Source organism: Neovison vison, chromosome X (genome assembly GCF_020171115.1).
Source record: "Neovison vison isolate M4711 chromosome X, ASM_NN_V1, whole genome shotgun sequence".
Lineage (NCBI taxonomy): Eukaryota > Metazoa > Chordata > Mammalia > Carnivora > Mustelidae > Neogale > Neogale vison.
Window position 1 is genome coordinate 125,200,976 of NC_058105.1, and position 24,275 is coordinate 125,225,250.

At 51.5% G+C, this 24,275-nt stretch overlaps 1 protein-coding gene across 3 annotated transcripts in view; it reads right to left on the reverse strand.

Moving 5' to 3' along the window:
• The window catches only part of SHROOM2 (shroom family member 2), a 136,958-nt gene that overhangs the window by 70,431 nt on the left and 42,252 nt on the right, over positions 1-24,275 (reverse strand). For all 3 annotated transcript variants that reach the window (XM_044234319.1, XM_044234317.1, XM_044234316.1), the window contains exon 2: positions 262-413. In XM_044234319.1, coding sequence (XP_044090254.1) covers positions 262-413 — 152 coding nt within the window. The remainder of the gene's footprint in view (positions 1-261; positions 414-24,275) is intronic.

Genomic DNA, 24,275 nt, shown 5'->3' on the forward strand with positions numbered 1-24,275 from the left:
AGATAAAAGCCTTCAAAATTCACTTCATAAATCAGATGAACAATCCCTAGGAATACAAGAAAGCATCTTTTGAGATTCTGATGCTGGATTCATCCTTGGCCAAGAAATGTAGTTCTCTGTGTACACACAGACACACACACAGACACGCAATCAAGCCCCAGCGGGGACTGCGTGCCGGGAGAGGGACCGGCCAAGCCGGCTGCATAGGCTGCTCCTTCACCCCCTTCTGTCTGTAAAGACGGCATGAGGCGCGGGTCTTACCTTTTCACTACGAGCTTCAGGGTTTTATGGGAGCCCTTCACCAGGCAAATCGCCTCCTGTCTGAAGCCCGAGAGATCGATGTCGTTGATGCCGACGATCTCGTCCCCCGCCAGCAGCTTGTCCACCGCCGCCGCTTTACTTCCTTCTTCAATCTGCGGCAGAGAAGCACGTCTCGTGAGCTTCCAAATGTGCAAACCCAGCGCCCAAAACTCAGCCAGAAACAACAGAGGCGACGCGGGGGACCCCCAGGATCTATGATGGGCTTTGGGATCAACCCGGACCCCTCCTGGGCCCTGATGCGGCACGGATGCCTACCTGGGAAAGAAGCGACACACCCCTCACCCAGGGCTACCATTCGCAGGAGGAATGGGAAAGAGCCCGCGTGCTCAGGAACACTCACAGCCTGGAACCGCAGACCCAGAGACCCGGGTTTGGCCTCTGGATCTCTTCTATCCAAGCAGAAAGGGTGGACTGTTTTCATTACTTATTATTTCTCGTACGTTAATCCCACACCTAGATTTCTGTAACTGCTTGAGAAAGAATTGAAAAACCACAAAGCTCCCCCATATAAATACACAAGTAAGCTTAGTATATTCAGAGAACTGTGCAAGCACCGTGTCCCATTTTAGAACACTTCCCTATGCCTAGAAGAAACCTGGCAGCCGTGGGCAGTCACTTCCTGAGTCCTTTTGGCCCTGGCACCCACCAACTTACGACCTATCTCTATGCATGTGCCTGTATCGACAGCTCATATGAAAAGAACCCTACAGGGCGCCTGGGTGGCTCAGTCGGTTAAGCGTCAGCCTTCGGCTCAGGTCATGATCTCAAGAGTCCTGGGATCAAGTCCTGTGTGGTTCTCTGGGCTCTGCAGGGAGTCTGCTTCTCCCTCTGATCCACCCCCCTCGCCCCTCATGCGAGCTCACTGTCTCGTGCAGAAATAAATTAAATAATAAAGACTCCCACGACACGTGGCATTTGTGCCCGGCTTCTTTCACTCAGCATAGAGCATCAGAGCTCATCCACGTGCTAGCAGCGGTCAGGACTTGACTCCTTTCTGTGGCTGAACGACAGACATCCCCATCCCGTCCCACGGATTGCCACGTCTGACTTATCCGTTCGTCAGCAGCTGGACACTGCCGTTTTCCCTTTCTGGCTATTATGCTGCTGCGAACAGGGTGCTCGAGCTTCTGGGTGAGTGTGTGTCGTCACTTCCCGTGGGTCTACACGCAGGAATGAAGCCGTCAGCTCCGAGGGCGTGCGTGGAGAGCTCTGCGGGTACGGTCAGGCCGTCTGCTAGCGCTGCACAACTTTACCGGCCGTCCGCATCCGAACGTTCCAATTCCTCCCCGTCCCTGCTAACACGTAGCCATCGATTACAGTCCTCATGAGATCATGTCATGCTCTGCTTGACTCCGTGCTAAAGACGTATGCAGGAACATGTAGTGACTCACGCAAAGCTTCAAGGTTGCCCGTTTGAGAACTTTAATCCTGAGAAATCAGAATTTTCCTTTTTTTCTTTTTTTTTCAAAGATTTCATTTATTTATTTGACAGAGAGAATGAGCCCAAGCAGGGGGAGAAACAGGCAGAAGAAGAGGGAGAAGCAGGCTTCCCGCTGAGCAGAGAGCCTGATGTGGGGCTCAATCCCAGGACCGTGGGACCATGACCTGAGCCAAAGGCAGACACGTAACGACTGAGCCACCCAGGTGCCCCAACCCTGGCTTGTCCTATACGGTAATCAACTCAGCAACAACAAACCCAGCCCGCTTTCTGTACGAACACTTGGCAAACTAGGGCCCATGAGCTAAACCCAGCCAGTTGCCTTTTTTTATCCCCCCAGTAAATAAAATTTTACTGGAATACCACCACACCCACTTGTTTATCTACTGTGACAGGACAGAATTGAGTGTTTTGGCCCACGAAACCTAAAGTATTTACTACTTGGTTTGTTAAAAAAAAAAGAGAGAAGTTTGCCAACCCCGGTTTTAGACCAAAAAACTCTTCTCTTTACAAACTGCTAGGAAAACTAGTGAAGACGGTTCATGGGGACGAGCCTATCTGTGTACAGCCCGACAGCTCGCTGGTTGACTGCAGGCCGCGCCTAAGCTACGACTTACTTCCACAGCCCCCGCACGTGCCAGAGCAGTGCGTTTTTCCTGTGCGGCTGAACCGCCAGGTACTGCGACCAACGTGCCTCATTTCTGCAAGTGCACGGCATTTTCCTAAAAGCTCTCCCTGGATGCAAGGACAGCCGAGCTCTTCAGTTCACCAAGCAATTATTCGTTGCACGTCAACACCATAAACAAAATTAAATGGCTACTGTTCACCGAATGGACTGCTTCGTATTTTTGTTAATAACTGGTTTCAAGAGTCTAGACAATCTTATCCCAAGGTAGTTAACAGACAGATTGTAAGGAAGTTGCCACCCACCCAAGATTACAGCCCCGGCCGTGCACGGGCAAGGCGCAGGTTACACGCAGTGGAGAGCCTGGGTTTTGACACATCCCCTGGGAGATGCCAAGGGGCCATCCAGGTGGAGGGTGCAGTGGACAGCTGGGGGCAGGAGGAGGGCTCCCAGGGACAGGGACAGGTCGTGCACACATGGAGAGACCCCCAGCAGAAGGTATTTAAGGATGGGAGGGGTAGGGAGACTGAAGGACATTGCTTAGACAGAGACAGAACCACGGACAGAGAACCACATGGCAGGAAACCTAAGTAATTTTCTGAACTTTGGCAGAAAAGGGGCCAGGTCAAAGGGCAGGAGATACAGGAGGAAGAGTGGACGTCCCAGGAGCCACTGCCACCAGCACCACCAGAGTCCTGGGGGGGGGGGACCCCTCGGGGGCGCTTACCCGCAGGGACCCCTGCCTGGAACAGCAGCACCAGTGTCCCACACTGGGACCCGCGGGCTCAGACTCTGTCCAAGTAGTGCCTAGATCCCTTTCATCTCTCCCACCCTGCCTGCCAAGCACCAGGCATGGGACAGGCAAGGGAAAATCTAGAATATAAAGAGAACACACTCGGAGAGTAACTTGGGTCTGTAGGTACCAACTGGTGCCTAAACACTAGCAGTTAAATGCTTTGGTGGGCTGAATGCAAAAAGGCCAACACGTGGGTGAGCTCAGACTTGGTATTTATTCTTCGACTAATGATCTAGAACAATCTAGAGAGTAAGTCCTCCGCACAAGCAACGGGGCTACATGGGGCGGGGGGGGGGTGTCTTGCAAGATGGGAGTTCCTGCCTCCAAGACCTTTCTAGGCTTCAGAGACCAACACTTCCCAAACTGTAATGTGCAGACCCATCTCCCAGGGTTTAAAATGCAGATCAGATTCAGCGGGTTCAGGGTAGAGGCTGAGCCTTTGCAATTTTAAAAATGATTTTATTTGAGAGAAAGAGAGAGCATGCAGGGGGTTGGGGGGTGGGGGCTGGTAGCAGGTTTTTCACTGCGCAGAGAACCTGATGTAAGGCTGGATCCCAGGACGCTGAGATCATGACCTGAACCAAAGGCAGATGTTTTACCGACTGAGCCGCCCAGGCATCGTGGCCTGTATTTTGAGTGGTTTGCACAGTTACGATGTACATTTACAATGCACATTTACAATGTACAATTTACAAAATGCACATTTACAATGCACAATTCATTCTGTCCCTGATTTCTCAGGACACAATTTTGTTTTCCCCTTTCAACACTTACGCACTCCAAGTGGAAACCACTGAAAGGTCCGGGAGGAAGTGAATGCATAATGAAAATGCAGTCCAGCCACACGAGGGAATGTCGGTGAGCCTTAAAAAGGAAGGACGGTCCGACACGCGCTACCACACGGATGGGCCTTGAGGACATAACGCGCCGTGAAATACGCCACCACAGAAAGACCAGGCGCTGTGTGAGCCGCTCAGGGGGACCCAGAAGAGGCCAGTGCACAGAGACAACACACAGGACAAAGGTCCACAGGGGCTGGGGCACTGGGAGTCAAGGTTTTGCGGGAAGATGAACGAAGTCCTGACGTTCGTTAAGGGTCGCCCTATGCCGATGTCAACATCACGGAGTCACGCGCTTGCAAGTGGTGGAAACGGTGAAGTTTCGTGTTCCGTACCCTTAGCATCATCACACCCTCCTGAGTCTCTAACAAGAAAAGGACTCTGGCCGGCTGGAGGAGCGACCCTAAGTGCCCTCCCTACAGGGACTGCCTCCGAATCCCAGTGTCACGAGAAAGTCTGGAGGCAAAACCACTCTGATGAACGCCCTGCAGGGTCCGAGGAGGGACAGGTACCGGGGTCTGGCTCGGCTACCATGGGGTGGGTTTCTTGGTCTCACCCCCACAAACCCTTCTAGGAACCACTTCCATGAGACTCTCTGTAGCACGGTCGTCTCCGGGGGCTTCGCCACGAAGATCTTGTGACTTCCCATCTGTCAATGAAGACGGCGTTGCAAAGCGCCCTTCAGCCTCATCCTGACCACGCTCCACACCCACACTTCTCAGAAAAAACAGGTCTGAGTTGGGCACACAGAGCAGCTGGGTTTTTAGCTCCTGGCTGGCTTCTTCGCCAAGAGAAAGTTTCTCTTTGGTATTGACTGTGCTTACTGGGGAAGCAGCTAAAAGACAAAGAGCAGCCGTGAAAGCTTCTATTCTGTGCTCCCCCGCCACCCCCCGAAACAGCTATTACGTAGGATTCATTAGGCTTGAAGTTGGTGAAAAATAAACCAGACATCTGTGCTCACCACGGAGTAGAAGGACGCTGACTGTCTGCATTTTACAGCAAACCACACACGCGACACGTCTGCAGAACGTGGGGGCCACCACAGGGCCACTGTGGCCGGCAGCGGTCAGGCAAATTCCCCGAGGTCCCTGGGTTCACCTTGGAAGAGCCCCGCGCAAAGGGACAAGCAGGCAGAGACAAACCCTTCCGCGCCCACGATGCACGCCCACGTGCCACGCTCTTCGCACGTCCAGAACGGAAGCCCCAAGTGCCCATGGCAGGCCACACAGGCCGCACCCTGAGTTACCGACCGGCATTCCAGATGGAGGACGCGCGCCCGTGGTCCCCGGGGAGGCTTTCAAAAATGAACATATGGCGCGCACACGGTCTGGAACTAAAACCCAACTGAACGAGTGGCAAGGCGATGATGAGAGCGCGGCGGGGTCAAACTGGCGGGGATCCGGCCATGACAAGGCAAGAAGTGCGAACTCCTGCTGCCCCCCACCCCCACCCCCACCCCGTGGACCTCATGCAAAGCATAAGGAGCCAGAGGCAGAAGATCACATACTGCGTGCCCTCATTCACACGAATTAACTGAAGTGTCTGTAATACGCAAATCCACAGACAGGTGAGCGATCTGTGGCTACCCTGGGCTGGGAGGGAGGGGGGCTTCTGTGGGGGGCAGGGATGACATAAGGGTCCAGGGCATGTTCTAAGGGGGATGGAGATGTTCTAGAACGGAGGGCGGTGATGGCTGCCCCACTTTGGGAATACAGTAAGAATCACCTGCATTCACGGTATACTTTGTATACAATGTTTATATCAGTTGTATATTTTGAAGGGTGGAGGGTACGCTGTGTGAGTTTGATCTCACGAGAGCCGTCCTATATATTTTCAAGTGAGCTGAGGCTCCTGCTCTTGTTACGGGGGCAGGGGCCGGACTGGGGAATCGATCCTGACTTGTTCTAAGGGATTCGAGATGAAACGTACGGGAGACCCCGTTCTGGCCGGGAATGGCAGGGAGAGAAAGAGCTACCAAGAGTCTCCTTGGAACAAAGTTTCTGTACCTGGGGGAAGGGGCGTCACAGATGATCACAAGCGAAGGCCCACGAAGGCAAAAAAAAAAAGAGTCTAGTCCGGTAGGGGACTGAGGGGCGCCTCACCCACGGCAGCGGGAATGCGAGGGGCATTCTGCCTTGGGGAAGGAAATGAGGTTTCGCGCATCAGAAGGGCCCTGGACCCGGCCTGAAAGGAGGAGCGTGGGCAGGGGAGCACATTCCCCGGTGAGGTCTCGACGTGGAGACAGGGTCAGAGGCAGGAAGCCTAGGCGCAACCAAGGAACGTCAGCCTGGCAGGGTGTGAGGCTTTCACGAGGGAGTGTTTGACTATTAGGGCAGAAGGGGGAAGATTAGGAACTTGACCTTGAAATAGAACCTGGACAATATCCTGTAGGCAGTGACGGCCCAGAGAAGGTAGGGACATGGAAACAGGGAAGTGACATTATTCAAGCCAATTCTTCTGGAAGATTAACCCTGCAGGCAGATGCAAGATGAATTTCTCCTGCCCAAGAACAAAACGGCAAGGAAGAAGATCCTTTTTTTTTTTTAAGATTTTATTTATTTGACAGAGTTCACAGGTAGGCAGAGAGGCAGGCACACAGAGAGGGAGAAATAGGCTCCCCGCCGAGCAGAAAGGCTGATGGAGGGCTCGATCCCAGGACCCTGAGACCATGACCTGAGTTGAAGGCAGAGGCTTAACCCACTACTGAGCCACCCAGGTGCCCCAAGGAAGAAGATCCTTGACTCCATCTTGGCTGATGGAAACAAGGACTCACAGGGCAGAGAACAAGTGTGAGCAAGGACTCCAGAATCCGTGAGGCCTCACGGTGTGGTCAGACATGACGCCACCCACGAAAACAAAGAGGCCAGTGGTGCCGAGGTGGTGAGCTCCAATGAGTCAGAAAATCACAATGACCAGAGATGAAAATGAAAGAAGAAGGGCACTGAGTCCAATATCCTATTTCAAAGGCCATGAATCACACCTGCGATTTTATCAGTTCTCTCTCAAGAATGCTTCACCGTCCAGATAATAGGCCCTCCATGACAAAGCAAGGCTTTTCGTTAGACAGGAAAATCCCCTGAAATTATGCTTCAGTTGCTTAATTTGAATATTTTACTCATTCTCCTCGAGCCCGGTTGCTGCCGAAAGGAAAGCTGACTCACCCAGGGGAAGTATCACGTTGTGAAATAATCTGAGTGTGTGTATCTATCGTAACAGAGAAGCCCACTGAAAACTGGAAACTTCCACCGAGATGTGTGAAGACTTTCACAGGTAATCATTACCGGCCCCTGCGGCGGGAGGAGCCCCACCAGCCAGGCAGCCCGGCTTCCAGAAGGCTCTCTCTGTCCAGCCTCTCAGCACCTGACTGTCACCCTCTCCACCGCCCAAGATGATGTGCAACAGAAAGGTCAACTCGGCCGGACGGGCAGGGAGGGAGGCCCGGAGGAGATCCACAAGTTGTTGGCTACAACATGCTCCCGCAGAACAGGGAATGAAGCGAAAAGTCTTCAAAGAAGAAAGTACCGGGGCGCCTGGGTGGCTCAGTGGGTTAAGCCACTGCCTTCGGCGCAGGTCATGATCCCAGGGTCCTGGGATCAAGTCCCGCATCGGGCTCTCTGCTCAGCAGGGAGCCTGCTTCCTCCTCTCTCTCTCTGCCTGCCTCTCTGCCTACTTGTGATCTCTCTCTGTCAAATAAATAAATAAATTCTTTAAAAAAAAAAAAAAAAGAAGAAGAAAGTACCAACATGAGGGAAAACAGGCAGAGGGGCTAACCCAGAAACTAAAGATCTGCCTGCAGAAAACAGAGAAACTAAAGCTTGTGCAGAGTCCGGCCTGCAGAGAAGTGGAGTCGGAGGAAGACCCGTCTAAGATCCTACCTACGCTGTGTCTTACCGGCGGGGTCTGTCTCCCAGTACAATGCATAAGATTTCATTCCTATTTCGGAACTGTAAGCTTTTTAGTAGCTCTAGGAATATTTCTCTTTAAGATTTATTTATTTGGGAAACGGAGAGAGAACGAGGGCCCGTGCAAGCAGGGGAAGGGGCAGAGGGAGAGGAAGAGGGAGAGAATCTCAAGCAGGCTCCATGCGGAGCACAGACCCCCTACACGGGGCTCAAGCTCACGACCCTGAGATCATGACCTGGGCCGAAACCAAGAGTCAGGCGCTCAACCAACGGAAGCACCCAGGTGTCCCAGCAGCTCTACGAATACTTTTAAGGAGGGAATCCCATCTCGTCCAAGTTAGGTGTAAGTGTTAAGAGGTAAATTCATTTGCTGGTTATTTTCTCGTACAACCAGACAAGAGCAGGATACTGAATTCCGGGAGGCTCTGGCTGTCAATGTGACATTCCACAGGTGGGGTCGGTACAAAGCACACGACATGGCAATTTGGAGTCACGGTGGAATACTTAACACTTCCCGAACACTGGAAGTTCCCGCTTTATTCACTGCCTAAACAAAACCGTCCCCTGATCCTGGCTCTCCCGGTCCCTGAGCACGCGGGTCCGGTTTCCCTACACACTCTGTCACCGTGCCTTGAAAACCTGACAATCCGAACCTGCGTTCAGGACCGTAAATGGTGAACTGTGAGCGAGCGCGATCTGCAATTGAGCACACTATCCACACGGAACACACTGGCAGTCGATATCTTCTCAAGGAAAACTTGCCTCCACATTTTAAGCTGGAAAGTCGCCGGAATAACAGTTTAGGAAAGAACCACGGACGACATCTTCATCTTTTGAGATCTGTGGTATCTGTATTAAAAACCATACAAAATGAAATGTCCGCGCACAGATCATCAAAACCACCAACAGAATCCCACAGTGGTGACAGAAAAAAACTCTTTTCCTCCATAGAGGAGAACCAAAATCGGAAAGCCAGAGAAAAGATAAAACAATGCCCCCCCAAAAGTAACCAAATAAACCACCACCGGCCTCACAGGCTTCGGACAGTAGATAAGCAAGCTGGTGTTTAGTCCAAGGCTTTTAGGAACACGAGGGAGGGTCTGCTCTGAAGATGGCACACACTCCTTTCAGCTTCTGGGACAGGAATGCCCATCCCACGAGGCCCTGCCACAGAGAAAGGCCGATGTGGCCCGGACAGAGGGACCGTGGCAGCTAAACGGACAGAGCCAGGCCAATGAGACGCAGGGAAGAGGAGAGGACTGGGTGACGGGCCTGTGTGCAAAGGGGGCGCACGGCCAACACACACGTCAAGGGAAAGTCCATCAGAAGAGGAGGACGAGATCTGGAGGCTGCATGCAGCAGCCCGAGGTCTAGACAGAAAAAGGGAGGAGTGCTCGGGGGGGGGGGCATGGGGCAGGGAGGGGGTTTGCACCGGCAGACCAGCCGGAAGGGGAGCCGGAGAAGCCTTCCTTCTGAGCCAAGCTCCAGTGCCCGCCTGGGGCAGGGTAAGGCCCGAGGTACAGGCCTCCTTCAGACGGGGCAAAGGTCTAGGGCATGAGGCCGGCGTCGGCAAGGCAACATGCAGGGAGCTTTCTGAACGCCACTGTGCGGCAGGGAGGGGACAAGCCAGGAGGAGAGAGAAGGCTTTGTCGGCGACTGTTACAACAGTGCGGGCCGCTCGCCCACGTGCTGCTTTGGGTCCAGACCTGCCCTTCACCGCCCCGTGTGTGGACACTGCGGCGGGACCCTGCCAACCTTCCCCCTCTGCAGGTCGGCTCCGCAGTGAGGGCGTGGAAGGGACCCCGGAGGAGGACAGACCTGCTTTCCGCTCGGGCCGCTCCCGAGGGGGCCCAGCAGCACGGTGGCTTCCGGGCAAGTTCCAGCGGCCAGCCTCCCAGGGGCAGCAGCAGCATCCCAAGTGCCGTCCCAGGAGGCATGGCCTTGGCATGTCGCCGCCTGGCCGGCTCCGTGGGGCTCTGTGGGGCTCCGTGCCTGTCCCCAGTCCCCACGGTCGGCGGGGAGGGGCGTCCAGCTCCCTGAGCTCCTCCTTCCCCAGTCCTGTGGGTAAGGTCTGCTCCCGGTAAGGTCTGCTCCCCGCAGCCCCTGCTGGGCCTTCTTTAAGGTTTCCTTCAGCCGGGACAGGGAGCTGTGACCACCAGGGAACCGGAGGACTTCTCTGTCACCAGTTAATCACCTTCCACCCTGGGGACAAACAAAAATCCATGCCCGCACCGTCAGGCACCTTTGGCCCTGGGGGCCCGCAAACCACGCGGAATAGAGCCCCACGGTAATAGCGTTCAAGGGCTCGCGGGCTCCACTTGGCCCGACCAACACGACCTCGTAGACACAGTGTGGGGCCGCCGTCTGGCCGGGGTGCCGAACCCCGCTTCAGAGGAAGCGTTTCCTGCTCAAGTTACTGCACGGTCTGTCTCCGAACCCGACCTCGACGGGGATGAATTCCGGGTGGTCAGTGCAGGAACACACGCCCGGGGCCGAGCACCGAGACGATACTGTGGTGGGGGCAGGGAACGCTTCAAAGACGTGAGGGCTGAGGGGCGCCTGGCCAGCGCCGTGGGTGGAGCGGACGACTCTGGATCTCAGGGTTGTGAGTTCGAGCCCCACACTGGGTAGAGAGCGGATTTAAACATAAACTCTTACAAAACAAACAAACAAACAAACAAAAAAAGAGGAGGTGAGAGACTAGTATGAGTCTTGCCTCCACGACTTAACTACCCGATGTAGAGAAAGTCACTTATTTCTGTCTTTTGTCACCTAAAAACATTTTTTTTTTGTTTCCAAAATATTTTGTAAGCTCTAGAGCGTTATACAAGCATCTTCACAAACTGTTTCACTTCTCATTTGTTGGTGTACACGGTAGGACGAGCTGGCTAGGCTTCTGGACTCTCAAGTTCAGGGACAAAGGATCCTCTTCTCGGCTTTCATGTCAGGAAGCAAAGCTGAAGCGGTTGGGAGAGTGTTTCACATCTACAGTGCTCCACACTAGTTATGGGGGTAGAATTGTTTCTTTGATAAGGCCGTTTGGGGGGGGGGGAATCCCAAAGTTCAGTTCACCTAGATGTTATCGTTTCCTTTAAAGTCAAAGTTTCCTTTCCTCTCTGTTTAGCTATTAAAGCATTACAGAACACTTCTGAAGTAGACAAAGTTGGAATCATAAGTGGGGTGTTTTACAAAAACTTAGCCTAAGTGGATCAGGCAGAAACCAGGCCACAGTTCCCCTATTAAAAAAAAAAAAAGGGCGCCTGGGTGGCTCAGTGGGTTAAGCCGCTGCCTTCGGCTCAGGTCATGATCTCAGGGTCCTGGGATCGAGTCCCGCATCGGGCTCTCTGCTCAGCGGGGAGCCTGCTTCCTCCTCTCTCTCTCTGCCTGCCTCTCTGCCTACTTATGATCTCTCTCTGTCAAATAAATAAATAAAATCTTTTAAAAAAAAAAAAAAAGCCTTATTTCAGTAGCAATTAAATGCTCAGGGTAAGACCGAAACGCTTCCAGAAACGACTCGTGCTTTAAATGCTGCAGATCTGTCATGAAGCTAACGGAGAGAAAGGAACACGGATGTCCCCAGGTGGCCCTTCGAACAGAGACACTAAGTCCAAGTCTGCTGTGTTTGTCGCGAAGGCATCCGTCATGGGTCCTCCTGGTTGAAACGGGACACGTTTTCTAGAATCTCTATGTGAGCCGCAGCCCCATTCCCCTCCTCCCCCCGGCCCCCGCAAGCACCACTCTTTCTTTCTTCCACGACTCGGATCACTCCAGACACTAGTGTAAGTGTGACCATGCGGTGTCTGTCATCTTGTCTCCTCACAGGACTTCGGGTCCACCTGTGTTACAGCGCGGGGCACTCAGCGGCCTTCCCTCCTCAATGCCGTCGTACGCCTGTGTTGCCTTCTGTCCACAGTCCCGTCTCTCAGTGGACGCTCGGCCGCTTCCAGCTCCGGCAACCCCGGCAGGCCGGGTGGGTGTTCGACCCCACGTGACCTCCCATGCAGCAGGCTGCACCACCAAAAGCTCAGCCATACGTCCGTACGGCACCCAGAGACCCACAGAAGGATGTCCATACCCGCGCCATCGGTGACAGTGCCAACCCGGGACGACCCAGGTGTCCAGAACGTAAAATACGGGACAACCAAACGGTCTTGTCACACTGTCTCCGCCTTAGCACTGCCAAGGTTTGGGGCTGGAAGATTCCCTGCCTGGGGGGCCGTGTTGGGCACTGAACGTTTATCAGCGACATCCCTGATCCCCTCGTTTGAGATACCAGTAGCATCTGGCACCCCAAACTGTCATACCTAAAAATGTCTCCAGATATGACTCCATGTCCGGTAGGGGATCAAAAAAACCAATGCTTTCTGCAGAAAGGATGAAGTATCCCAAAAGACCATTACCGCTCTCACTCATAGTGAGCCCCTCCCAAATCTCAATTCAGGGTCCTGCCACGCGAAACGCATGGGGCACGGCAAGAAGCAAGAAGCGGGCAGCCCCGCACAGAGAGGTCTCTGTGGTCGCGGGCAGCCCCGCAGGAGGCCCGTCAGGCCGGATGGAACCGCTGTGTCCAATAAGCCCATCATCACCATGCAAAACAGGCCTTGTTCTGGGTGCCACAAGTCCCACCCCGACATCACACACCCGCCACTAAGAAGCCTTTGTTCTTTCTCCCCGAAGAAAACAGTCCTTCTTGTCCACGGGCCGTGTTGGCGGGGTCCCCTGCAATTCACACCCCCAGCCCCACCAGCGACACGGACCCACGCTGCCTGGCTCGATCCCGCACAAGGCCCCGATCTCCTCTAGCCCTGGACCACATGCCCTCCTCGCAGCTTTCCGACTGTCCTGGGTGTGTCGCTGAGCGCCGCCCCGGACCCTGTTGATGGTCCCTAGTGTAGGCGCCTGGCTTGGCAGCAGGACCAGCACGTTTGTGAGGACATGGCCCAGACGGATCTGCGCTCCTTCCCTAGTCCGGGGTCTGTTCCAAGGCTGCCGGCAACCTTGCTGGGAAGGGTGAGCAGGGAGATGATCCCTGAAGATCGCAAGGTTTTTGCCTAAAGCCCTGACCTTGTCCTAGGGTCACGGGAGGAGAAGCCCACACCACAGTCCTGGTCTTTCCAGGGGTGCTTAGAACAACAGCATGGCAGGCCGGCTTCCCCCCACCAAGCTGCCCGGGCTCTCACCCTGCTCCCAGCGCGGCTGAAAACCAACGGCGGGAGACATGGCTGGAAGGACTGCGTTTTGCACTTTTCAAAGCAGAAAAGCCATCTGAAGGGGCTGATAGGCAATCACGAAACAGGAAAAGGAACTTCTGGACACGAGAACAAAGTGTCCCCGCTTTTCAGAGCACACGGCTGTTTATTTTTCACGGACGTGCCCAGCCTAGTGCGGTTTCAAAGACGCAGCACTTGCCGCTGCAGATAAGGCCGCGCTGGGCCCGGCGAGGGGGGCTGCCCAAACCTAGCTCACCTTTCCTTCGGGGACACCCCAAATGCCCTGCAAGCCTTCGTCTCTTTCCTGGGAAATGACGGATGACCTCAGTCAACACAAGGGCTTTCTTTTAGAAGACCTCTCCGTGATCTTCCCAGGGAGGGTCTGCGTTGTGCCCGAATGGACCGCCGACACCTAATTCCCAGTGGGATCCTGCAAGGTGGGGACTTTGGGGGAAGGGGTCAGGTCACGGGGGTGGAGCCCCGAGGAATGGGATGGCTGCTCTAACACGAGACGCCACAGAGCTCCAACAGCCTTCCCGCTCGAGGAGGACACCGTGGGGGACAGCTGTCCACGCTGCAGCAGGGGGCTGTCCCCAGCGGCCAGCACCTTGATCTCCGACTTCTGGCGTCCAGAACTGTGAGGAGTAACTTCTCGGATAAGCTGCTCGGCCTGCGCTATCTTTGTTACAGCAGCCCAGAAAACCCCAGACGGACGTCAGAGGCGCAGGCCGGGGCCCAGCGAAGCAGGGTGGGGGGTTGGGGTGGGGGGTTGGGAGTGCTCTGCCGCACCACGATGGAACTCTGCACACTCGGCCCTTTGCCCAAGACTCTGCTGGTGCGCTCACCTGCAGCCTCTGTCAACTCCCAAGTCTGGCAGGCCTGACTGCGTCTTTCGGGGTGATGCCCCCCCCCCACTGCTTGCCTTCAGGAGCCCTCCCCAGAGTCGGAATCGTCCCAGGAGCGGACAGCCACAATTCCCTGCAGGAACAGAGAGGATGGGAACAGGGGACAGCGGGAGGCTTCAGCAGGGGGCAGAAACATCTGGTGTCCCGGGATGCTGCAGCTGCTGGGCCAGCGGCAGAGAAGGAAGGACCCAGAGAGTCCCCGCCAGGGCCCTGGAGGCAGACAGCCGGGCCAGGACACAGCATGCAGGACAGCAGACTCAACGGCCTCGGTTGCCCGCTCCCGTCCAGTGCCCGGGGCAAAGTCCTTAGAAAACCAGAACAATTCATCCAGCAGACACAGAGGCTTTCGAATGAGCCAGAATTCTTTATAAATCCGGATCATTTATCTTTCTTTAATTTGAAAATCAACATACAGAATACTTGTAAAAAGCAAAAAAAAAAAAAAAAAAAAATTTTTTTTTTTAAATTACAAAATCAAACAAGGTATGGAGGGGCATAATTTATTGTGTCTGAGAAACAGGCTAAAAAAACCTATAATGTCTTGCTTATTAAGACATACTGCATCTGCCCCCCCCCAAATCTAGCAGGAATGGGGAGTCATTACATTTCTCCTCATCTAAGGCTTGTATCCCTTGCTGGCAAAGAAAAATGCTATAAAACACTGTAACAGAAACAAAACAGATCAACACAAAAAACATTGGAGAAGAGGGGTTGGTACGTCTAAAATCTGATTGTTCAAACGCAGTGGAACTGCGCGAAAGCAGGTTTTCCTGACACTACACACATTCCTCACCTCATCAGTAATATTATTTCTCCACAGTAAACTGAAGTCAGACTCAAACCCAAATAGCCAAATGATTATCTAACTTGGAACTCTTCTCGGTCACGAAAAAGAACAACACTGAAGGTTCAAGCTACTCTGACAGTAAGGAGAGGGCACAAAAAAATCAGAAACGCTCTGCTGACTCTTTCCAACAGCCAACTTGTACAGGCTCAATCTTCGATCCTTAATGTTATTTATTTCTCCCGAGCTCATTCACATCTTTGTGGGGAGAAAGGGGAAACATTCTTAGGTCTTAAGAAAAAAAAAGAGTCAGAATAAAAGAACTTCATTTCCCTAACACAGCAGAGCGGCAGCCCACAGCCAAGCCCGGCAAATTCGAAGCTTTGGGCTGTGGTTTGGGGGCATGCAACCTTTTCCCAGATCTCAGAGCTGGCTTAGTAGCCCACCTCCTCTTTTTCCCAGGTTAAAGACGGAATTATTTACCAGTTAACTACAAACATGGAGTTACTTTTATGTGCTTAGTTTACGATAGGCAGAAGTGTGCAGATGCAAGGCACAGACATGCCAAGAACCCCATCACACCCCTGGGGTTGTGCACGTTGGGGGTGGACGGAATCACCATTTCTTCCTGGGCCTGGGTTTAACACAACGTGGCCAAGCTCGGCAAAGTCATTTTTTAAAAATTATTTTTATCACTTATTTGTCAGAGAGAGAGAGAGAGAGACTATACACGCAAGCAGGAGGAGCAACAGAAAGAGGGAGAGGGAGAAGCAGGCTCTTCACTGAGCAGGGAGCCTGATGCGGGACTCGATCCCAGGACTCTGGGATCATGACCTGAACTGAAGGCAGATGCTTCACGGACAGAGTCCCCCACCCACCACAGGCATCCCAGCAAAGTCATTTCTTAAAAGCTAGCTGCAGCCTGGCTTAATTTTTTTTTTAATATTTTTTATATCTTTATTTAACAGAGAGAGAGAACACAGGTAGGCAGAGAGACAGGCAGAGAGAGAGGGGGAAGCAGGCTCCCTGCTGAGCAGAGAGCCCAATGCGGGGCTCCATCCCAGGACCCTGGGATCATGACCTGAGCCGCAGGCAGAGGCTTAACCCACCGAGCCACCCAGGCTCCCAGCCTGGCTTAATTTTGTCTCTCATGCTTTATCCAGTCCTGTAAGGACAAAATTAGATGTATAATATATATTTGTCTGTTAGGACTGATATAGGACTACTGGGGATTGTTAAATCATTATTTAAAAAAGTAGGGAGGCAACTGTCTCCCACGACAGACTATAAAGAGATTCTATCCAAGGGCCTGGAAAATAAAGTCAGCACAGATAACAGCAACAGATTCCAAATACAGCTAAAATATCCAACACAACCGGCAAAGGTTCTCTTCACTGTGTGTAACATCCAGAAAGTAAGAAAGAAGTGTGTTTTTTTCCTGTTTACAAAAGAGTGAAGACATTCTATAATTAAGATTTTTAAAAAGCCAGATTTAAAACGTAAGTGACAAAAGAAAAAGCAAACAGTGTTCTTGGTCTCTTTATTTAAAGAAAGGTCCTTGAGGGGTGCCTGACTGACTCAGTCTGTGGAGCGTGTGACTCTTGATCTCAGGGTTGTTGGCTCGAGTCCTACACTGGGTGTAAAGCTTACTTCAAAAAAAAAGGAAAAATCTTTAAAAAAAAAAAAAGGAGAAAAAGAAGAGTCCTTGAATAGCTCTGTATCATGTATAACATTCTTTGACAAGAAATGTAGTAAAATTATTGGTGCCAATCAAAATCACCATGAGGAATTTATAGTAAGACCAGAATCCCGTGTTCCTATTCATTCTGACTCTTCTCAATTTAGTGTAATCCAACTTTCCATTGTATGACCCCAATTTAAGAATGGCCATCCCAGGGGATCTGGCGGACTCAGTTGGTGGAGTGTGTAACTCCTGATCTTGGGGTTGTGAGTTTGAGCCCCACACTGGGTGTAGAGATTAGTTAAAAATACCTTTAAATAAAATCTTTAAAATAAATAAATAAATAAATAAATAAAATAAATAGGAATGCAAATGGCCTTGCCTCTGTGCTTCGTTCGTTTCTCACTCTTTCCCTGCTTGGTTCCTGCAGAACACAAACTGCTCATCTGCCGGCTTCTACTTCCACTCCTAAAAAACAAGGAGCACCTGGGCTGCTCAGTATTAAGCCTCTGCCTTCGGCTCAGGTCGTGATCCCTGGGTCCTGGGATCAAGTTCCGCAACGGACTCTCTGCTCAGCGGGGAGCCTGCTTCTCTCTCCTTCTGCTGCTCCCCCTGCTTGTGTGCAGGTGCTCTCTCTCTCTCTGACAAATAAGCAAATTAATTAATTAACAAAGGAAAGAAACAATTGCAGGGAAGGCCAGGCAAGTTTGCCCTCTCTCCAGCTGTCTAGAAAAGCACACCAAAAGCCACAAAGAGAGGTGTCGTGACACTCATTAAAAGTGGGAGGAATCGGGGCGCCTGGGTGGCTCAGTGGGTTAAAGCCTCTGCCTTCGGCTCGGGTCATGATCCCAGGGTCCTGGGATCGAGCCCCGCAATCGGGCTCTCTGCTCCGTGGAGAGCCTGCTTCCTCCTGTCTCTCTGCCTACCTCTCTGCCTACTTGTCATTTCTGTCTGTCAAATAAATAAATAAAATCTTAAAAAAAAAAAAAAAAAAGTGGGAGGAATGAGTGGGCACCTTTATACAGAGAGAAACCGAGAAGAGAGAAAAGCCCCCGTCTGGTGCTTCAGGAAGCTCACCCTGCTCTGGCCTCGGCAGAGACTGGGTCTGGAGGTGGGCTGCAGCCCCGACCACCCCTCAAGGAGGAGAACCCAATCCCCTCAGAGATCAGAGACTCAAAAGGGGAATGCACAGCAGCCTGACGTAGGACTCAACAGCCTTCCAAAATGGCAAAGCAATGCGAGGTTATGGTGGGGGATATGCTGTAGCATGGCACAGGGCCTACCTGAAATGTAATGAAGGCACGTCCCCTCCACCCCAGATCTAATTTAAATACGATTACTGCTACTAAGACTACCCGTTTTATACCTATTCCTTACAACAGAGTTCTAGGAAGCCACTGCAGACAAAAGGTGAACCTGTTCAGTCTGAGGTTTTCTTTTCTTTTTTCTTTTTCTTTTTTTTTTTTTTTTAAAGATTTGTTTGACAGACAGAGATCACAAGTAGGCAGAGAGGCAGGCAGTGACAGAGGGGAAGCAGGCTCCCCGCCCAGCAGAGAGCCCGATGCGGGAATCGATCCCAGGACCCTGAGATCATGACCTGAGCCAAAGGCAGAGGCTTTAAGCCACTGAGCCACCCAGGTGCCCCTGAGGTTTTCTTAAATAAAAGCAAACATTTAAATACACCTACCATGCAAGCATTAGGTGAATTCCTAACACCCATCATCAGGTGTTTTACTACAGTATATCCAACCTAAAGTGTCGGCAACATCCAAGATTCAAAAGCACAAACGAAACTAACGAGAACGTGGACACAGCCGGGCAGGGAAGAAGACCGCGTGAAGACAGAGCCGGAGACTGGAACGCTGCGACCACAAGCCAAGGAACACCACGGGTTGCCTGGAACCATGGGAAGCTGGAAGAAAGCAAGGAAGGATCGGCCCCAGAGCCTTGCTGACACTTGCTTTCTACCAACCAGCTTCCAGAACTGTGAGACAGTAAACTTAAGCAGCCAGTATGCAGTCCTGGGTTATGACAGCCCCGGGGAACTTCTGCATCGCATTTTCCCACAAGGGCAAGGCTGCGATGAAAATGGACACAGGACCTTCTGGCACAGCGATGTCAAGGTTCCAGGATAAGACCATGTTCTGAACAAGGGCTTTCCGAAGACCCCGCAACAGCGCCCCTACTGGCCACCTGCGTTCTGGAGACCCGGCAGGAGGAAGGCTACACCCTACCCCACGGTGGCATAAGGGACCTCCCCTGACCCAACCAAGGACAGGCTGGGGGGCTCCCTTATAAGCGCACCCAAGAGACAATCACATGAAGATAGGATTTTTTCTCTCTCTCTCTCTCTCTTTTATAAGGGGTTTACTTATCCATTTGGTAGAGACACAGAGCACACAGGCAGCGGGAAAGGCAGAGAGAGAGGGAGAAGCAGAGTTCCTGCTGAGCCAGCCAGGAGCCTGACTTGGGGCTCGATCCCAGGACCTGGAGATCACGACCAGAGCCAAAGGCAGGCGCGCAACCATCTGGGCCACCCAGGCGTCCCAGTTTTCTTTTTCTCTTAAAGGAAATCATCTACAAAGCCCAAGAGGTACACTCTCAAACCTTTAAAGATGCTTTCTGGATTGTTTTCTATTGTATGCCGGGGTTGGGGGGGGGACAGGAAGGGTGCAGGGTAACGCAGATACAGAGGACTACATCATCCATTGTTTAAAACTCACAGGCTGGGTGCCAGGGACTGAAGAAAGAGCTTAAATGTCCAGCCTTCCCCGGAGATACAAACACACACTTGGGTCAAACCATTGCTCTTTTCTGGGCCTTTGTTTCCTTACGCATCAAAATCAGCAGTTCCAACCTGAGTATATTTCTTTCCGCTTTCCAATCTGGAAACTCCGGTTCTACAATCATTCTCGCGGTGGGGTCGAATTCAACAGTTCGTGAGGGTTTGTGCATTACCAAGGGGTGAACTGTGTTCCCAGGGGAGTCTGGGGGTAACAGAAAGCAACCCTTTGACAGACCCAGCTCAAAGAGAAACTCAAGGTGGTGGTAGTAAGAAGTAAGCCCCAGATGTTATGAAAAGCCAGCAAGGAGTGAGACAGATCCTTACAGGACAATTGCGCCAGGGGTTGGGGCAACGGAAGGGAATATGTTTGGTACCACCTGAGCTGCCAAGGCGTGGTGCGGGGGGGCGGGGGGGTCCTTCTTAAAAGCAGAACATGGGGGGTGTATGGGGGGGACTCTGGTCATGATCCCAGGGTCCTGAGATGGAGTCCCTGCTCCTCAGACTCCCTGCTCAGCGGGAAGTCTGCTTCTCCCTCTCCCGCTTCCCCTGCTTGTGCTCTCACTCTCTCTCATGCTTTTTCTATCATAAATAAATAAAATCTTTAAAAAAAAAAAAAAGAAAGAAAGAAAGACACAAGTAGAGCGTGGAAAACCGTGCTGTTAACTGAATACTGCAATCAGTCATCTTTACTGGAATGTGTCGTCGGGACCTAATGCTAACACTGGGTTTTTGCAGACTGCCACAAAGCCTTTTCATGGACACTAACCTCTCGAAAGCTCTGAATGGCCCAGCCAGCTGACAGTCACGCCCTGCCTTCCCACAGATGTCTGTCTGCACGAGAGACTGCCTTTACTGAGCGGGCCCTTTCTACTGGGCCGTAACTCTTGAAAGCAGCAGAAAGAGGCAGCGACAGGTTTCTTCTCTAATTCAGTGAACGCCTGTTAATTCACAACCAGAAGTTTAAGGAATCAAACACACTCTAGTCACTTGGGGAACATGCTCCGTTCTAACTCCAGGCTGAACAGTCAATAATTAATAGAGAGTTTCTACAGAGTAAGATTTTCAGCTTTTTATCCTTATAAAGGCAGGACAGAGCAGAAGCTAAAAGCATACACTGTAAGCAAAAAGTGAAAGCGGCAGTGTGGACAGGGCACACTGAAATTCTGTACCTTTCCCCATTTCTTTCTTTAAAAAAAAAAAGACTTTATTTATTTATTTGACAGACAGAGATCAAAAGTAAGCAGAAAGGCAGGCAGAGAGAGAGGAGGAAGCAGGCTCCCCGCTGAGCAGAGAGCCTGATGTGGGGGCTCAATCCTAGGACCCTGAGATCATGACCTGAGCCGAAGGTAGAGGCTTTAACCCACTGAGCCACCCAGGTGTCCCTATCTTTCCCCACTTCTACACACGCACCTGAATGACAGCACTGTCTCCACAGAGACACTGCAGGAAAGTTCTGTCCGCATGCTCGGGCAAGGAGCTCAAACATCAGAGCGGCGGGCACGGTGCTGCTGGTTCTGAGCCCCAGACTGCGGGACGGCGAGTAAGCACAAGAGGCACGGATCTGACCAGGTAACCCTGCGCTCCCATCACTCTGGGCTCCCACAGAGACACTCCGGCTCTCCATAGCAAAGTGGCATCTATTTCAAGGATCTGTGGAATCACGGAAACCCCAGGACTGAGAACGGCTCCAGAAGGTTCCAGAGAGCAAAGAGGAGAGCAGGAAAGCAGGAAGTCAGCAATGGCCTCGGGGCAGACACCTACTGGTCAGGATGTAATGTGTGAACATGTACTATGTACATGAACAGATACGAACGATGTATGCAAAGGAGCAGGGACTACTCCTCAGCAATGCGGTGAACTCTTGATCCGGTACCCTGGACGAATCTCCAGAGAATTAAGCTCAGTGAAAACTGCCAGTCCTGAGGGTATAGACTGGAGGATTCCATCTAGGTACTATTCTTAAAATACAGTGGTAGAAGGGCAGGATGGGGCTGGAGTGAAACTGGCGTGGATCCTCATGGTGAAGGAAAGGTGCTGGATCTTGACTACCCGCAACAATATCCCGGCTGAGATGCTGCTTCTAGAGTTTTGCAAGGTGTAACGACCAAGGGAACCTCGATCTTTTCACATTGGCAACTGAATCTACAGTTATTGCATTAAGTGCTTAATTTGGGGTGGGGGGAGACTGGCAAAGACATCATGAGACTACCAGGCTTCAACCAGGGGCCAGGAAGCAAAGACATTTCGTTGACCCGTAGACGGTCATGGTGACAAGTAGGGTGTCCTCCTGACAAAGCCTAACAATGGGGAGATTTTTATAAGGAAATGGGGGTGCCGTGAGGAAGGGGCAATGTGAACCACGAAACCCAACAGCACAGACATCCGTTGCGCACTTTGGAGGAGATGAGGAACTCTCTGTAGCTGAAAAGCAGGTGAGTAACTCACTGTATGACCTGAAGCTACTTTTACAAGTATTGCCGGGACACCTGGGTGGTTCAGTCGGTTAAGTGTCTGCCTTTGGCTCAGGTCATCATCTAGGGTCCTGGGGTCAACCCGGCATCGGGCTCCCTGCTCAGCGTGGAGTCTGCATCTCTTTCTCCCTCTCCCCACTTGTGTTCTGTCTCCCCCTTGCTTGTTCTGTCTCAAATAACTAAAATCTTAAAAAAAAAAAAAAAAAAAGTATTTCCAAAAAGACTCTACCAAAGTTCCAGAAACATCATTTATTGTCACAGACACTCAGGAGGCTGTCATTAAGTCACCCATAGAAAAAATTAACCAAAAGTTACAGAGATCAAAGAAACCCCAGGGCGCGGGGGTCTATAGCACACTGCCCACGGCCCCCTTCTCTCATTCTAACACAGTGTTAGGTTTCAACAGCATTAAAGGCACTCAGTTTTTATAATAAAGTATATTTTCCAAATTAATTGACAGCTGCACACTAGTATCAATAATAGTTTATCGATGTGAATATGTCTCATTCAATGAAACACAAGACCCTGGGATTTAGATGTGGTGTCCCTCTGAGTTTAATAAGAGGTCTTCTTAGTAACATATACGTGTGTGTATATATATGTGTTTGTGTGTGCACACACACACACACACATTTTTTTTTAAGTAGGCTCCAATGCAGAGCGTGAACTCAGGATCCAGAAATCCAGACCTGAGCCCAGATGAAGAGCTGGACCCTCAACTGACTGAGCCACCCAGGTGCCCATTTAGGAAGAGATTTTTTTTTAATTTTTTTTTTTTAGGAAGAGATTTTTAACTACATGGTCATTCGAATACATATTGGGCAGTTTCTAAAGGAACAGGCCTTTGAAGTTGACAAAAGTAGTCCTGCCTTATTTTGGGTCGACTGCTAGTAGGACTCGTGAACAGATGATCAAAAGGCTGAAGTAATGACATATTGCTGGAGTTTGGGACAATGATGAAACGGTCACGTGATAAATCCAAATCAGACCCAACTCCCTTCCCGGAAGTCTTCATGTAGTACACGGCCTAGTACAGAGCCTAGCTAATGGTAAGCACTCAGATACTTTCTGGACCAAAAAAAAAAAAAGAATGCATGAAAATAAGACTTGCCTCTCTCCTACAATCCATTCCTTCTCCCACCATTCCTCACATCTCCCATAAACCATTTCTTCTCCCACCATGCCCCACATCTCCCACAATTCATTTCTTCTGCCACCATCCTTGACATTCCCCATAAACCATCTCTTCTCCCATCATTCTTCACTTCTCCCACAATCCATTCCCCTTCCCACAATCCCCTGCCTCTCTCACAGTCTATTCCTTCAGCCGCCATGTCTCCCATCTCCCATAAACCATTCCTTCTCCCACCATGCCCCACATCTCCCACAATTCATTTCTTCTGCCACCATCCTTGACATTCCCCATAAACCATCTCTTCTCCCATCATTCTTCACTTCTCCCACAATCCATTCCCCTTCCCACAATCCCCTGCCTCTCTCACAGTCTATTCCTTCAGCCGCCATGTCTCTCATCTCCCATAAACCATTCCTTCTCCCACCATGCCGCACATCTCCCACAATCCTCTACATTTCCCACCATGCTTGAGGTATCCCATAAATCATTGCTTCTCTCACCTTTCCTCACTTCTCCCACAGTTGGGGCAAAAAAAAAAAATGCATGAAAATAATGCAACACTTGTATAATGAGTGCTCCCCTGTCATTTACCCTCACCTTATTAAAAAACCAATGAGCAATGCCATGCATGAAGCATTCATAAATGTTTGGAAAAAATTTTTTTTTTTTTTTTTAAGATTTATTTATTTGAGGGCGCCTGGGTGGCTTAGTAGGTTAAGCGTCTACCTTGGGGTCAGGTCATGATCCCAGGACCCTAGATCAAGCTCCGCATCGGGTTCCCTGCTCAGTGGGGAGCCTGCTTCTCCCTCTGACTGCGGCTCTCCCTGCTTGTGCTCTTGCTCTGTTTCAAATAAATAAGTAAAGTCTTAAAAAAAGACTTGAGACGGAGTAAGAGAGAGAACATGCACACACAAGCAGGAGCATGGGAGGGGGGCAACGGAAGGGGGAAGAGAATCTCCAGCAGACTGTGCACTGAGCGTGAGCTCCACAACACACTCGATCTCACAACCCTGAGATCAGAACCTGAGCCGAAATCAAGAGTCGGACGCCCAACTCTGCGTAATGGAAGGAACAAAGTCAACAAGACGAAGGAGAGATGGTGAGTGAGTAGCAGTCCAAGTAGAGGCCTCCATCAGGGCCGCTCCTGCCGGTGGCACGTCCAGTCTGTCCTGCAGCGTGCACGGAAGTACAGAGGACGTGACCTGCTTCCTGAGCCCTCACATGGCTGTGGCCTTTAGCATTCTTGCACTAGCTGCCAAAAAAGCCACCCCAGGATGGTTTAGAGCTGCAGATGAGCCACACTTATGGGCCAGGGACCGAGGCTGCACGGTGATCCCGTGCTCTGTCTTTCTCTCTCACACACAAACACAGACACACACGCAG